Here is a 15479-nt window from a genome sequence, read left to right as displayed (position 1 = left end):
CTTAGAAATATATCTAACAATGATGAAGGCACAACTAATGATAATTTCCGTGATCTTGCCATAAATCAGTGCTTATTAGCTCTTCAGGATGAGTTAACAGCAGTTGGCGGTAAATCACTATGTGAATATGGTTTGCCAACACCAACCTCAGTCGGAGAGGTAACTAATAGGGAATATTCCGCAGAGATTGGTTACAACTTAATGGAACTGCTGACAACATTAGAAAACGGTGTCCCAATGATGACTGCAGAACAACGTTCAGTTTATGACCGTGTGTGCGGAAGTGTTCAAAATAATTTGGGAACAATATGGTTTTTAGATGCACCTGGAGGAACTGGGAAAACCTTTTTGACTAAATTAATATTGGCTTATGTTCGAAATCAGCGTAAAATAGCTCTTGCCGTAGCTTCATCTGGGATAGCTGCAACATTGCTACCAGGAGGTAAAACGGCTCACACTATGTTCAAAATACCAATTGATTTAGATCGCACGGAAAGTCCAACCTGTAGTATTTCAAGAAATAGCGACAAAGCAAAGGTATTACGCGAGTGTAATTTAATCATATGGGATGAATGTACGATGGCCCATCGAAAAGCAGTAGAAGCGGTAGATAGAACTTTAAGGGATATAAGACAAAATGATCGACCAATGGGCGGTATCACGGTTTTATTTTGTGGTGATTTCCGACAAACCTTACCGGTAATACCACGGGGAACCCGAGCTGATGAGGTTAGGGCTTGCCTGAAAAGCTCTTATTTGTGGCGTGATATACAATCGGTGCATTTGACTATAAACATGCGAGTGAGAACTGGAGATAACCCGGATGATAGTCAATTTTCTGATTCATTATTAAAGATTGGTGAAGGTACCTATCCACAACTACACCAAGGAAAACTTATTCTGACGCCTGAATTATGTTGTATAGTGCAATCTCAACCACATCTTATATCGCCGGTTTACGGTGACGTAACAAATATATTAAATAGGGACAATTCCTGGCTATGCGAAAGATCTATTTTAACTCCTCGCAATGACCAGGCATCTGAGATTAATAACAAAATACTGTCGAATATACAGGGGGAAAGCAAAGTTTATAGATCAATAAATAGAATGGTCGATGAACAAGAAGCAACTAATTACTCGATAGAATTTTTAAATTCTTTAAATATGCCCGGACTTCCTTCTCACGAAATTTGTTTAAAAATTGGCATTCCGATTATTCTACTCCGAAATTTAAGACCACCACAACTTTGCAATGGAACTCGACTAAAAGTAACCCAGTTGCAACAAAATATAATCGAGGCTCAAATTTTAACAGGTTGCGGTGCAGGAGAAACCGTCTTTATCCCCAGAATACCCTTAATACCAAATAATTTTCCATTCCAATTTAAAAGGACGCAATTCCCAGTATCGGTGTGTTATGCAATGACAATAAATAAGGCTCAAGGGCAGACTTTTCATGTTGCCGGAGTAGATCTCGGTGTCAGTTGTTTCTCGCGTGGTCAGTTATACGTTGCTCTTTCCCGTGTTAGCAGTTCTAGAAATCTTTATGTTCACGTGCCGGACGGGTCAACTTTCAATATAGTTTACCCGGAAGCTTTGCGCTAAAGTATTTTGATTCTATAGGTCCTTAAGCCTCATGTGAACCTGATGTAAATAATATTACCAATACATTTTAAATTAATAATACACAAGGAGTTACACGCTGACGTAGTCGCGGGCACAGCTATCTATACTTTTCTGCCGGAAGTCACTATTCCACGCGGACGAAGTCGCGGGCAAAAGCTAGTAAATCAATAAATTTATATCTTTTATTTTTAATACCTATATCTATTTGCTTGACCCAGTACCTATCACATGTGACATGTGTTAAAACAGATTACAAAATAAAGTACAGATGGAGCATGACAACCGCCCGTCGCCCTTGTCAAAGAAAATACGAAATCAAAAGCAAATACGTCGCTGCACCAACGCTGCACCAGTGCTATAGCGCATATAATGTCATGCAATACGTCAAAAAGGATTTGCAATTTTAGTAAAAAAATGCTGTCTTGTGATAATAAAACGCTGTAAAATTTGTTCCCGAAAACAAAAAAAAAAGATGAAACATCGTTTCACAGGTTTTCTGTAGATTATTTGGCTGATTTATTTCTTTATACGAATAATAATTTTATATGAAGAAATACAAATTGATATGAAGGAATACAAAACTTCAACATATGTTGCCAGTATTTTGAAAATGAATTTGCCATTTTTATTGGTAAAACGGTAAATTGGTTTAAAGATCTTCAGGGTAATGCTGTTGGATTTTTCGATCGTTAATGTGATTATTTGTATAGTGCACTAAAGGTTCATGATCATTATTAGATTATTTAAATAAGCATAATACATTATTTTGTTACTTTTATAAAGCTTAAAAACGTCATAGTTGTTTTCGCTAGCGATTTAATTTATGTGAACTCCATGATGAAAATAAAATTTCCCGTATTCTCGACTAAAAACTACCGCTATTCGCATTCATATATTTTGAAAAATAAAAAATAATATAATTATTATAGTTAATATTGAAACTCTTTTTTATGTGATTTATTTAATTAAAAATTGAATATAATTATTTTGTCCATATATAACTTTAGTAGGCAGGTACTTTATATAATAAAATAATTTTTACAATATTATAAAAAAAATAACATAAACCCGAAATTATATTAAAATAAAAATTAAAACTTGACTGCTAATTTATGTATATAGCCTACGTCACTACCGCCACTAACATAATAATTCAAATGATTGCAATGAAACCTCACATCTCAAAATCGGTCCAACGGTTTATACTGCAGGGCGTGTCAAAGAAATATTATACATACATACATAAACTCGAAAAATATAACCCTCTTTTTTCCGTAGTCGGGGAAAAATTTGGGAAATTTTTCAATATCCGGTAACATTACACGCACACAGAAGCACCGTGTGCGTACAGTGCAGCGGCGAAATGACAGCACACATAGCTTTATTGAAAATGACGATAAATCATTCGGTTTAGTTCGGCAACGCTCCATCTGTCTTTTATTTTGTAATCTGAGTGTTAAAAGATATATATTGTAATGTTGATAAAAATATATCCTGTTACTTGGTAAATGTTTTCTAACAGTTAAAGAATTTAAGAGACTGGTCAAGTAGTTTAGCTATCATCAATAGTTGTTACAATAAAAATATAATACGTCTGTTTATTGTATTTCAATATCTAATATTATCTTACACGATATAGTAGCTTAAGAATCCCACTTCCACAATCTTTCGGCTCCGGCTTCGCCCGCTTTGTATAAACCTAATAAATTATATACTAATAAGTAACTTCCTCTTGAACTATCTGTTTAAAAAAAACAGCAACAAAATCCGTTGCGTTGTTTTAAAGATTTAAGCATACAAAGGGACATAGGGCCAGAGAAATAGACTTTGTTTTATGCTATGTAGTGAAAAATGAAAATATGTAAACGGAAAAAAATGTTGTTTTGTGACTAGGTCACATTCAAATCACTATATTTTTATTTTAATGTTACATGTAAATTAATTTTAAGGTGAAGGTGACAAATGAAACCACAAGGTGTATAATATTATAGCTATATTTTCATGTTTTTACGATTTTCACAAAATATATCTTATAGACCACAGGTCTTACACTTATTATAACTTATTGATAATCTTCTATCATTAGTTTTACCGTAAATTAACGTAACCAATAAAGAGAAATGCATAAATTTAAGAACATTTTTGGTTAGTTTAAAGTATTATTTATTTTATCACAAAGTTATTTTTTAAAACAAAAAACCTTCTAAAACGAAGGAAGCCTTAACTGGGTACTTCTATCATTATAATATTATAATGGTTATATAAAAATAATAAGTACCGACATGAGCCATAAATGGGACAACCCGATTGGCAGTTTCATAGCAATTTATTGTCATTTTTTACACTAATCAATATTGTTAAATAGACTGGAATGACATCGCCCATTCCGTAAAAAAAAAATGCAAAAATAGTCACTATGACTAGACGGTCACACGTCACAACAGTTTATACTCTGTGGCTGCACTGACAGCTGTCACTCTGCGCACAAGATGGCGGGAACACACGTCACACGAGGTTGGTTCGTTCAGGGATCGCCGTCGTGTCGTCGCTTCATTTTATGATCACTCCGGTGCTCTTCTGGTACTCCACCGGGAGGAATATGTGCATCAGCTTCTCTATCTCGCCGCGACATAAGGGGCAACGCTCGCATCTGTAATACAAAATATTTAGATTAGAATTATTGGCCAATAATACCAGTGTGATGTGAGATTTTATGGCATTAACAGTATATTTATAAAATCAATGGTCAATGTTATTAGTGTAGTAGCTTGTATGACTTGACTTGATCGGTATTCGGTACCTATTTGAAGTGATAATAAATATATTTTCCTGAATTTGACTTTAATTTAATATCCTAATACCTATCCCGTATTATTAAAAATAAATTATGTATAAGCTAACTAACTACTCTACACTGTATGAAGAGTATGTGATGTATTCTGATGTGTTGTGTTATGACGTGGTGTGTCAAGTATTGTATTTTATTTTTTATGTAACGGTTTTGCACTGTCTGTAGTTAGTAGTAGTATGTATTTTTAAGTAGTATTTTTTGTGAGTGACATGTGATGTTTTACATTGTGTTATATTGTGTATTGTATTGTATGTACTTTTTGTACTTTGTATTAGATTAGTTGGGTTTTATGAAGCGTGCTGTATTTTTCATGATTTCTTATGTGTGCAATGGTGTTACATGCCATCTGAGTCATTTTATATTTTGAGTATTATGTGTTGTGTAACTTGTTGTGTGTAGGCTGTAGCGTGGCATGTGTTACGTGCTACGTGTCATGACAAGTGTTGCGTGCTATATGTCACATTTCACGTGTTACGTGTTGCGTATGTCGTGTTGTGCGTATCGCGTCGCGTGTTGTGTGATATGTTGTACGTGTAGCTTGTTGCGAGTAGTGTGTTGTTACATGTTACGTATACATATCTCGTGTTGTGTGTTGTGTTTTGCGTGTAACGTGTCACATGTACGTGCCACGTGGCACATGTACGTGTACACACCTGGCAGCGCACGTGCCGCAGCAGGCGACGTGCCGGCAGGGCAGGAACAGCGTGTCGATGGGCGCGTCCATGCACGCGCGGCACGCCAGCCCGCCGCTCAGCGAGCGGGAGCGGGAGCGGGCGCGGGCAGACTGCCGAATAAGATATTATTAGTATATAAAGTTGTGGAATATTTCATTTGGATTGTATAAGTTGAATTGAAAGTAACTAGATTAACAAGAGAATACATTACATACACATATAACAACGGAGCGATTTAATACATACTTATTACAATTTTTTTGTCTAGAAGTACATTTACTACGGTAACATTTATACTGCCTAGGCTACAGTCACATATTTATTTTTTACAATAAAACAACCCATTTGCAAGGCTATTTCTATGATTTTCAATGAGATACAAAGCAATAGGCTACTCTAAGCACTTAACCATCCCACTATAACCAACTCACCTCGCTCTTAACAGCCTGCCTCGGCCTCGGCTCGTGCACCTGCCTCGCGTGCGCCTCGCGCCTCGCGCGGTCGTGCACCTCGCGGCACGTGCGTCTGATGTCGAACACGTAGCGACGGCCCAGTGTCGTCGAGTCGTTGAAGATGGACGCTATTGTGCCCTGGAATAGAGGAAAGATTGAAAAAATACAGTTGAATAATTATTAATTAAGATATAACTAAAACGCCTTTAAACTGGTTAAAATTTTAATGGGCTTTCAAATAAAAAAAGAATCATCAAAATGGGTTGATGCAGTCGAAAATTATAAGATGATAAACACATGAAGAGTGTGTGTGTGGAGCACACGTGTCAGAAGTAAAACTTCTTTCGCAAGATGCAAAAATACCAAAATCGTCGCCTATGACGTGACGGTATTCCCATGACGCGATCTTGAAATTTTTCTCTAAACGAGCATAAAGAAGTTGTATCACTTCAAAAAAAATCATCAAAATCAGTCGAAAGCTGACAAACAAAAAAAATACAGTCAAATTGAGAACTCGAAAATTTGTTTTTGTTTAAATCACCAATAAAAATTTAGGATCCTGAACTCAATATAATTGTTTCTATTGTTGCCAAAATGCGCGTAAAATAATAATAATCAATTGCCAAAATGGCAAAAAAGAATTTTAAAAGATTTAACCTAAAATCATGCTTTATTGTGTTCACCTGCTGAATAAACTTTGTTATAATTTTTATAATAACTGTATAATATGTTTAGTATTCAAACAATGAAAAAGGAACGTATCTAATTACTTTTTTACTATTAATATTATATTTACTAAATTTGAAGGAAAAGCAATGTTTTTTTTACGGTGGTTTTATGTATTTCCTAATTATAATTTCCTTATTCCGACTACACACATCCTTCTTTATTTTTAACCCTTTGAGTCATATTTATCTTATATCTTAAACTTCACAAAAATATACATAATATTGTTAATTTAAAAGAAATATATTTTAACAAGTATTTAAAATATACAAATTAATATCAAATGTGTAAATTTTGTGGCGTAAATACCGACACACCTCGATCAAAGTCTACAAGTTATAATCATAATTTATAATTAACGAGATATTATTCGTTTAACACATTTTCAAAGTAATTTACTGATAATTAGATAACAGATAATCTAAGAATTTTCACACATAATAATCAAGCAAATCTTGTATTTTGAAAACTAGATAAACGTCATTAGAAAAATTATCATTATCACGATTAGACTGTATGTTATTTTTGTCTGTCACAGTACTAAACGAATATACTTGAAACTTTACACGATAAGCTATCAATTTATGGCCTGGAATAACCTTCATAAAAATATCGTAAATGTAAATTCCTTGTATATTCCTTATCCAAGTAGGCAACACTCGTAACCTCTGCTGTTTATGGTCGGCGAATTTAGCTAACCACCAGGCAATGTCTATGGTCTTTTACCATCACTACAATATAATAGATAGTATAAAACAAAGTGGCTTTTCCCATTGTCCTCCTGTCCCTATGTATCTTTAAAACGACGCAATAGATTTTGCTGCAGTTTTTTAAACAGAAAGGGTGTTTCTCAAAGATTTAGTACACCATAATCAGATTATTCCGATAAAGGGCGCGGAAATCTTACTTACTCTTAATCTATGAAATAACTCTTAGTTTATGAAATTACTCTTACTGTATGAAATTACTCTTACTGTATGAAATTACTCTTACTCTATGAAATTACTCTAACTCTATGAAATTACTCTTATTGTTCTTACCTTCAAGTCCCGTATGAACTGTTCCGTGACGTCACTGCGCACTGTCTCACAGCAGTAGAAGGCGTGCTTCTCTGTGACCGCGCGGTACAATGCCGCCGCTTGGCCCGACGTCGCCATCTTGACGTGCAGCGTGGCCTCGTGCGCGCCCGCCACGTGCGTGAGCTGGAAGATGCGCCGTAGTGGCTGCGCGCGGTGGATCGCCGTGTAGGGAATACTGGAATGGGGGAAATGGTTGATTATGTACTTGTCTAGGTGAAGATATACCTATAGGACTTGCTTTGAATACTCCTGCGCAATAATGTGGAGTAGGGAATACTTAAGGGGTTGATTGGTTATGTACTATGTACCTATGGGCTATGGAGGAATACTTTCTCTCAATACCCCTGCAGAGGAATGTGGGTTAGTTATCTACTACTACTAGTCTAGCTAATGATATACCTATAGGACTGTCTGTAAATACTCCTGCAGAAATGTGTAGGTATATTAAATTCTAAGACCTAAGCGTATAAAATATAAGTATGAAAAAAATGCGTCCGGTGATTGTGGTCGGTGGCCCGTTTGCGCCGAGCCTAATAGTCAAGACGGTACGGTAGGTAATATTAGATTTATAAGTCTAGATAGAAAAAAGAGTCGTGAGTCTTTTTATAAAAAAAAACAATTATTAATACACAATTGGTTACAAGCTTTCATACTTTTTCATGCTGTGACCGTGAATTATAAACGAAAATAATGTTCATAACAACATTGGATATGCAAAGTCCGTGTTTGCTAAACGATTTCAAAATGGCGTCTATTGACACAAAATACAATACCATAGATTATACAAATACATTAACTGCACGATTATCTAATCTGTGGACAAATTTATTTATGAAAACCTGCGATTCGCTTATTACAAATAATAAGTTCAATATTTCAGATATTTTTTTAACATACAAGAAAATTCATAATTAAGTAATTTTAATTTTTAGCTCAAAATAGGCAATTTTAGATTAAAGCTTGACATCGCACAATCAGACATAAAGTAATATAGATTTCCTTTAAAATTTCCGTTCTGATTATGTATCTTAAAGTAAATATATTTATAACCTATTGTTTCAAGTAAAGAGGCTCTCATAAACTAGATAAGAGAGAAAAACAAGGTAATCGAATGCACTGTATCTATTTAGTACGTGATAACGTATTTATATGAAAAACAATGTGTTTGTGCAATAAATAGATTTAAATAGGTGATTATTAGTTATTACTTAGACAATAGAATTTTTATCTAAATGCGTAGTTGTTAAAATATTGCTTTTTATGGGAAAAACAAATATGTAACTATAAGTGCGATTCAGAATTACAGTCGCATATTTATTTATTTAAGTCAAATAAAATAAAGTATGTACTTAATTTTAAAACAACAGTTTGGTTTAACATTTAAATGTGCGATGCATTACAGCTTTTTTTCTAATTCGGTTTAAAATCTATAACAGAAACATGAAATTTTATATTTTCGGTCAATGTTAACTAAAATATTACAGTTTATTCTTCTTTAAATCACTACATATTATAAAATATAAAACACAGTCGCTTTCTCTGTCCCCATGTCCCTTTGTATACCTACTTAAATCTTAAAAACTACGCAACCTACACAACAATGGCGGCGTTTGTTTTGACAGCTGCGGATGCGTACGAAAATAGATTTATCCGTAAAGTTAAAGCTATGTGTATATTGTTTACATAATTATTTGTTTACTGCATAATTTTATAATTAAGTAATTACATAATATATTGAATCACGTATCTATTATTCTATAGTTAACGCGTCCTTGTGTTAAAATATACGCAGTATAAAAATACTAAAAGATATACTTCCTAAGGTTTAGAAAATTTTGCGTATTTATTCACGGTCAAGTTGTCAAGGTCGAGTTAGTCGAGCTATCGTTATTTTCTGTACCTATATTCATTTTTCTGAAAAATTTTTTAATGTTTCCTACATCGATTAATAAGCTTGTCATCATTTTAGAAAATAATCAGTTTAACTATGTCTTGTTTAATACCTAACTACCCAACCTAACATCCTACTATTTATAATCTTACTTCTACACAATAATCATGAAACTCACCTCTGCTTTTCAACTCCGATGTCCTGCTCTCCATTGCACGCCGGGCGGTACACCACAATGCCGTGGGGGCCGACGCCCACGCACGTGCTCAGCCGGCAGCCGCAACCCGTAGCGCTCTGCCCCGAGGTCAGGCAGCCCACTGTCGCTCCTCCATCAATCTCCTGCTCATCACGCGCACGAGGCTCTTCTTGCTGCGTGTGGTATAACAGGTGACTGTATAGATTGTGCGCGTTGTTGCTCGCCGTCACTGGCTTGCAGAAGAATAGCTCCTCCCCGAAGGATTCCAGCTTCGATATTTCCTTCAACAGCCGATACTCCGCTTGAGACGCCCGCATGCCGGCTATCTCGCAGTGGTACTCGATAATTTTATCCACGTGGTCTTCTGATTTCTCGCCTTGCGGGCCGATTCTATTGCATTCTTCGTACACATGTGTGGGCGCGTCCGGATCGCAGTCTCCCGTTTCCGCTTGAGCTATGTACGCGATCAGACGCCTTGCCACTTCTTGGTCTGCGACGACCAATCTTCCTTCGATAAGGTCCAATTTCGCGTGCAGGTAGAAGATGTGGCGGGTCTGTTCGTTGATCAGCAGGTGGGGCGGGACCCAGAACTTGACGCGCAAGTCGAGGCGCCCCCCGGGGATGCGGTGCGGGTCCAGGGGGTTGCGCAGGTTCAGCCATCGTCCCGGTCCAGAGCCTGAGCAAACGCGAAGACCGAAGTAATCAGCTTCTGCGCCGATTTCTAGCTTCTCGCATACCTGGAACAAAGAAAAGAATAATTAGTTCTATGTAAATATGCACTAGCGTATATTCTTGCTTGCTTTATCAAGTCTATGAAATCACAGTTTGTCTGTGTTTTAAAATAAAAGTATAATTTTAAACCAATTACATTGTAATCAAGTTTGGCTTACAATGATAGCTTACGTCTTCTCAGAAATGATTTAGTTATCTTTGAAGTAGAACAGTTTAGAGATATTAATAATAGTCGTCCACAATCCACATGCGTGTTGTGAAAGGTAGTTTTTGTAGGTTTACATAATATGCATATACAGGAATAGAAAGTATGATAAACTACCGCTGCCAAACCTATGCTACAATCTGTATCTCCTCATTAATTCAAAAAAACAAGGGTCAAAAAGTATCATACTATTCTTTGTTTCGCAAATAATTGCGTAGTTCGATTAACCACGCACACCCGTAGGTATATATTGATTTGCATGTGTTTTCACATACTTAGGATAATGTTTACTGCATTTTCTAGAACTGATTGAACAAAACAATTACGTAATTGTTATTGCAAGTGCATACAGAGAGACAAACTAATACCTGTATAAATACAGGACGTAGTTATACATATATTTCATGACGTTTTATGTATTTATGCGTTCCTGTTTACAGCACAGTACTTGCAAATACCCGACTGCGCATATTATGAACAAACTCCGATTGCTTACCGTGTTTTCCCTGTTTCCATAATAATATACCTTCTACGCTTCCTTACTGAATAACACATTTAAATTTAACTATTGTATTCAATATATTGGTACGTTGTAGGTATAATGTATAGCGCATATGTAATATACCTACTAACACTAACAAAATAATTGTATTCTGAAAGCTATTCTAATATCAAGTACAAACATGATATTCTCATCAATCTTTCTTGTATTAACTATATACTTTTTATTAGTAGAAATGTAACAGAACCCCATTTAAGAAAATTCCACTCTTCATCCTTTGTTTACAACACGTGTGAACCTAAATAATAAGACTATACAAATGTTTACTATAAAGAGAATTTGATCCGATAGTCAATGAATGCCATGCATGGCTCCTATCGAGTTACGAGACTATTGCGTTGTTATTAACTTAGGTCACTTGAAAACAATACAGATACATCTATAATATAAACGATATAAATAATATGAAAAAGTTTATCAGCTTGTAAATGTAAAATGGCGTCATTTTCAGCAAACAATATTTTGTAACTTGATGGAAATTTAACATCGAGAACAGAAACCAAAGCCATAAATTATTTTTGTATTAAATCTAATTTTGATTTACATTCTTATTGATGTTTTAATGATTGTAATTGTAAATTTAATCATTATGGTAAAGCACAGTTACATTAAAATTAATGAAATTAACAATATAGGCGCCTATTCGTTTTAGTAAATAGAATCTACTGCAATACCGCGGCACCTTACTCTAAACAAACACGCCAAAAATAAACAAATTTCGGCTAGAAACATCAAAGAGCACGTGTAAATATAAAACAATTTCCCGCTGCATCGATATAATTAAATATCATTTACGTGTGTATGACGCTAATGACTCTAATATCCAGCTAAATGAAGCAATTACTATTATAATTTCACAAAGTTAAAAGGTTGCAACATGCTCATCATTATTAAAATTTAATGTTTTTCAGAATCTTGTGAATACGTGGATTTTTTTTGAAAATAACTTTTCTGTCAGTTTGCCATATTTTAACAATGCTTACATTATAAAGCTGAAGATTTTGTTTGTTTGAACGCGCTAATCTAAGCTAATCTCAAGAACTACTGGTCCGATTTGAAAAATTCTTTCGGTGTTGGATAGCCCATTTATCGAGGAAGGCTTTAGGCTATATATCACCACGCTAAGACCAACCGAAGCGGAGCCACGCGGGTGAAACGGCGGAGCGCCGCTAGTCTTAAATATATGAAAACTAAAGGTACAAATAGGGAATTTGTATCACACAAAAATCCACAAAAAAAAACTATTTATATTCAACCTCATTATAAAGTAACTAGATTGCACAATAGCACAGTAATTATAGTTCATGATGCATTCAATCACTTGCACAGCTACAAGGTGCGCACGCGCACCCCACGACGCCATCTCGTGATCGTCTAACGTTATTTCTTCCTATTTAACATTTGAAATGTCAATATAAATTACTATCAACGGATATTACGTCTGTCTGCCTTTAAGCTTAATATGTAGTTTTTTATCGCTTCATGAAATTCGAGGAAATTCCTAAATGCATGGCAAATTTAAAGAATGATAATTAATTATTTTAAGAAGTAAGAAAATTGTGTACTGTTCAATTTCAATACAGAATTCGAGATTGCAACTTATTCCAAGTATCTACTGAAACAAATTCGTGTACACGATCGAATTTTTTTCCCCGTCCGCATGTTATAAAAACAACAGAATAAACGTGATAAACTTCAACTTATTAAGAATTCAAAATTATTAAGCCATTATCCACGTATTGTACATTATAGTACTAAAATGATCCTTCGAGCTGGATTACGATATTTGTTCAAGATTCTTAATCGCTATCATAAAAAAATCCACTTTATGACATGCTAGATTAAACAAACCGTATCTTAAAATAAACAGCCTTTTAGTACTATTTTCGTACTTTAGCACGATATAAAATAAGGTTATAGCCGCACATGCAACTGCAAGTAAATATATTGAGGGTAGCCTACTTATTAAGGGGTCAACGACCGCGTCCTGGTGTGAAAATTCCTTATTGCAGATGCTCTTAATCTTACTTAATTTTGAAGCGTCAAAAATTTAAGTACTGATAATTTATTCAACGCAGAATAAAATAAATTTTAAATTTTCTCATATTTTAAGACGTTGAAAGAAATTACACTCGACAAATTACTTGCAATTTTTTACAATCATACATAATATGATAATACGTAAAAAGTAAAATATCTCTACAGTCTACAGCATTTTACTCAGAACTCGTTCGTACTCGAGAATTTTCCCAAGTCCCAAAGTGGAAAAAACTTGTAGCAATTTCAGTGATCAGGTTTTGGGAAATCATCAAATTGCTTCTCCTTATTCGTTAAGTTTTTTCGTTATAATTATCTACAGTTATGATGTACCAGGAATTATTCAATAATAAGGATAATTGAAGTAGCTTCTTCACCGAACAGTTTAAAAGAGAAAATTCAAGATCATTTGTTTTATGGCAATTATTTAAGAGCTTTGCCTCGCGGTTATACCCGCGTGGCTCCGCTCCTGTTGGTCTTAACGTGATGATATAATTATAGCCTATAGCCTTCCTCGATAAATGGGCTATCTAACACCGAAAGAATTTTTCAAATCGGACTAGTAGTTCCTGAGATTAGCGCGTTCAAACAAACCATCTCTTCAGCTTTTTAATATGTATTAGCATAGATTTAAACTGTTTCGTTATACTGTCTGCATAAAAGTTTAGGTGATTTTAATTTTGCTTCCTTTCTTGATTAAAAATCAATAATATCGATAAATTACCACATTCCCGATTGTCTAAAACAACGGATGTCATGTTCAGACCTAGTGTATTGACAATTACTGAACCGGAAACTATAAAACTTTGGCATTGATAGCAAATCTATGCGACTTTGACAAAAGCGGAACAAATTGCAACGGATACTGTGGCACAATACGGACATACACAAACTACAAAACAGATGCAAAATTAAATTTGTAACAGTTCACTAAATTCGTGCAAAGTGCTAAAATCATCTATATTTCCTAAAATGATCTTCACAATGCATTTTAAATAAGTTCTTCCACGTAAATTCGAAATATTTTGAGATCTTGCTAATCAGGTTTCGCGGTGTTGCCTGCTAATTATTCTAAACATATTTTGATCCAGGATAATTTATACTTATTAGGCGAGATTGTAATCGTTCAAACTTCAAAGGTTATAACCGTTATTAAATTTAAAAACATCGTGAGGAGAAATTTTGACCGGAGGCCCCGCCACAACCAGACAAGTTACGTAAAATTTTAATGCCAGATGTGAAGGATGGCGTCGAGTCGTTTTAAATATTGATGTTAATTTATGGTTATTTTTTGTGATAACATCCCATAATGTATCTAGGATATTATCACACAGAATATGGTTCTTCAACGAGAAGTGTATCCCTTGTATTCAAAAAAGGTACCTATGGTAAGTTATGTATGTTCAGTTTCGAAATAATTTCTATAGATATTTCACTATCACAGGAAATAAACGTAAAATTTTAATTGAAGTTACTTGTTTAGTTAAATTTTTTTGCAACCTTTTAAAATGACTTTATCAACTATCTCAACTGTTGCTTAGCTAGTGCCGCGCCCGGAAAACATCCTAAAAATTAAAAACTGAACCGGTTTTGAGATCACGTCTAAACGCAAATTATTACAAAGCATACTTCAAACTTTTATCAGTATTCAAGGTTCCACATTTTTGCACAATTATTTTGCAAATTTACTACATACCTAGAATAAAACAAAGTCGCTTTCTCTGTCCCTATGTCCCTATGTATACTTTAAATCTTTAAAACTACGCAACGGATTTTGATGCCTTTTTTTAACAGATAGAGTGATTCAAGAGTAACGTTTTAGTATATCGCACCTTCGGTAGAACAAGGGCACAACTACAGTTTTTGCAATTTTACAGGAGAGCCATTTTAAGATATTTGTAGTACTTAATGTGGTCTAGCTATGATAATAATTTTTTTATGGTTGTTCTGCTTTGTATGACATAAACTATATACTATATTCTTTTAGGTGTATCGTTTACAAATATTAAAAACTGCTAGTTTTTTTTTAATAATATTTTTTTCTTAAGTAGGTGTACATTTGTGCCCTTGTTCCACCAACAAGAAAATTAATTTGTAAATATGGCCATATCTAAAGCTTTAAGTTAATAATTTTGGAATGATAATAACGTGTTTTTTTGTATAAATGTTTTATTTTCTTAAACACTTTAGAAAGCCGCAGTACTTTATCACAAAAATAGAGATCAAAACTTACTAATCAGCCATTACACATCTTCAACAATCTGAAACTATTATGTTTCCTAGCAAAATTCTTTGGAATCGCTTTAAAAATTGGAATAATATTATATTAAGATAACAGAACAAGAAAGAATCATAATTCAATTCCTTGACATTAAATAATTCCTCCTTTTTCGAGGCATTTTTTATAAGGCTTATGTATTCTGCCGGAGTGCATATTGATATTGG

General features: G+C 34.4%; 1 protein-coding gene across 1 annotated transcript in view; it reads right to left on the bottom strand.

Annotated features, from left to right (window-relative positions):
- Nucleotides 1–3607: 3607 nt before the first annotated feature.
- Nucleotides 3608–15479, bottom strand: part of LOC123701807 (E3 ubiquitin-protein ligase MYLIP) — a 28880-nt gene continuing 17008 nt past the window's right edge. The window contains exons 2-6 of the mRNA XM_045649368.1: nucleotides 9481–10235; nucleotides 7373–7586; nucleotides 5586–5744; nucleotides 5134–5264; nucleotides 3608–4279 (exon numbers count right to left, since the gene is read on the bottom strand). Of these exons, the coding sequence (XP_045505324.1) occupies nucleotides 4180–4279; nucleotides 5134–5264; nucleotides 5586–5744; nucleotides 7373–7586; nucleotides 9481–10235 (1359 nt within the window). The 3' untranslated portion in view covers nucleotides 3608–4179. The remainder of the gene's footprint in view (nucleotides 4280–5133; nucleotides 5265–5585; nucleotides 5745–7372; nucleotides 7587–9480; nucleotides 10236–15479) is intronic.

The sequence above is a fragment of the Colias croceus genome, chromosome 22 (assembly GCF_905220415.1).
Source record: "Colias croceus chromosome 22, ilColCroc2.1".
Classification (NCBI taxonomy): Eukaryota; Metazoa; Arthropoda; class Insecta; order Lepidoptera; family Pieridae; genus Colias; species Colias croceus.
The sequence above is the reverse complement of the archived record's forward strand: the minus strand, read 5'-3'. Positions and strand labels throughout refer to the sequence as shown.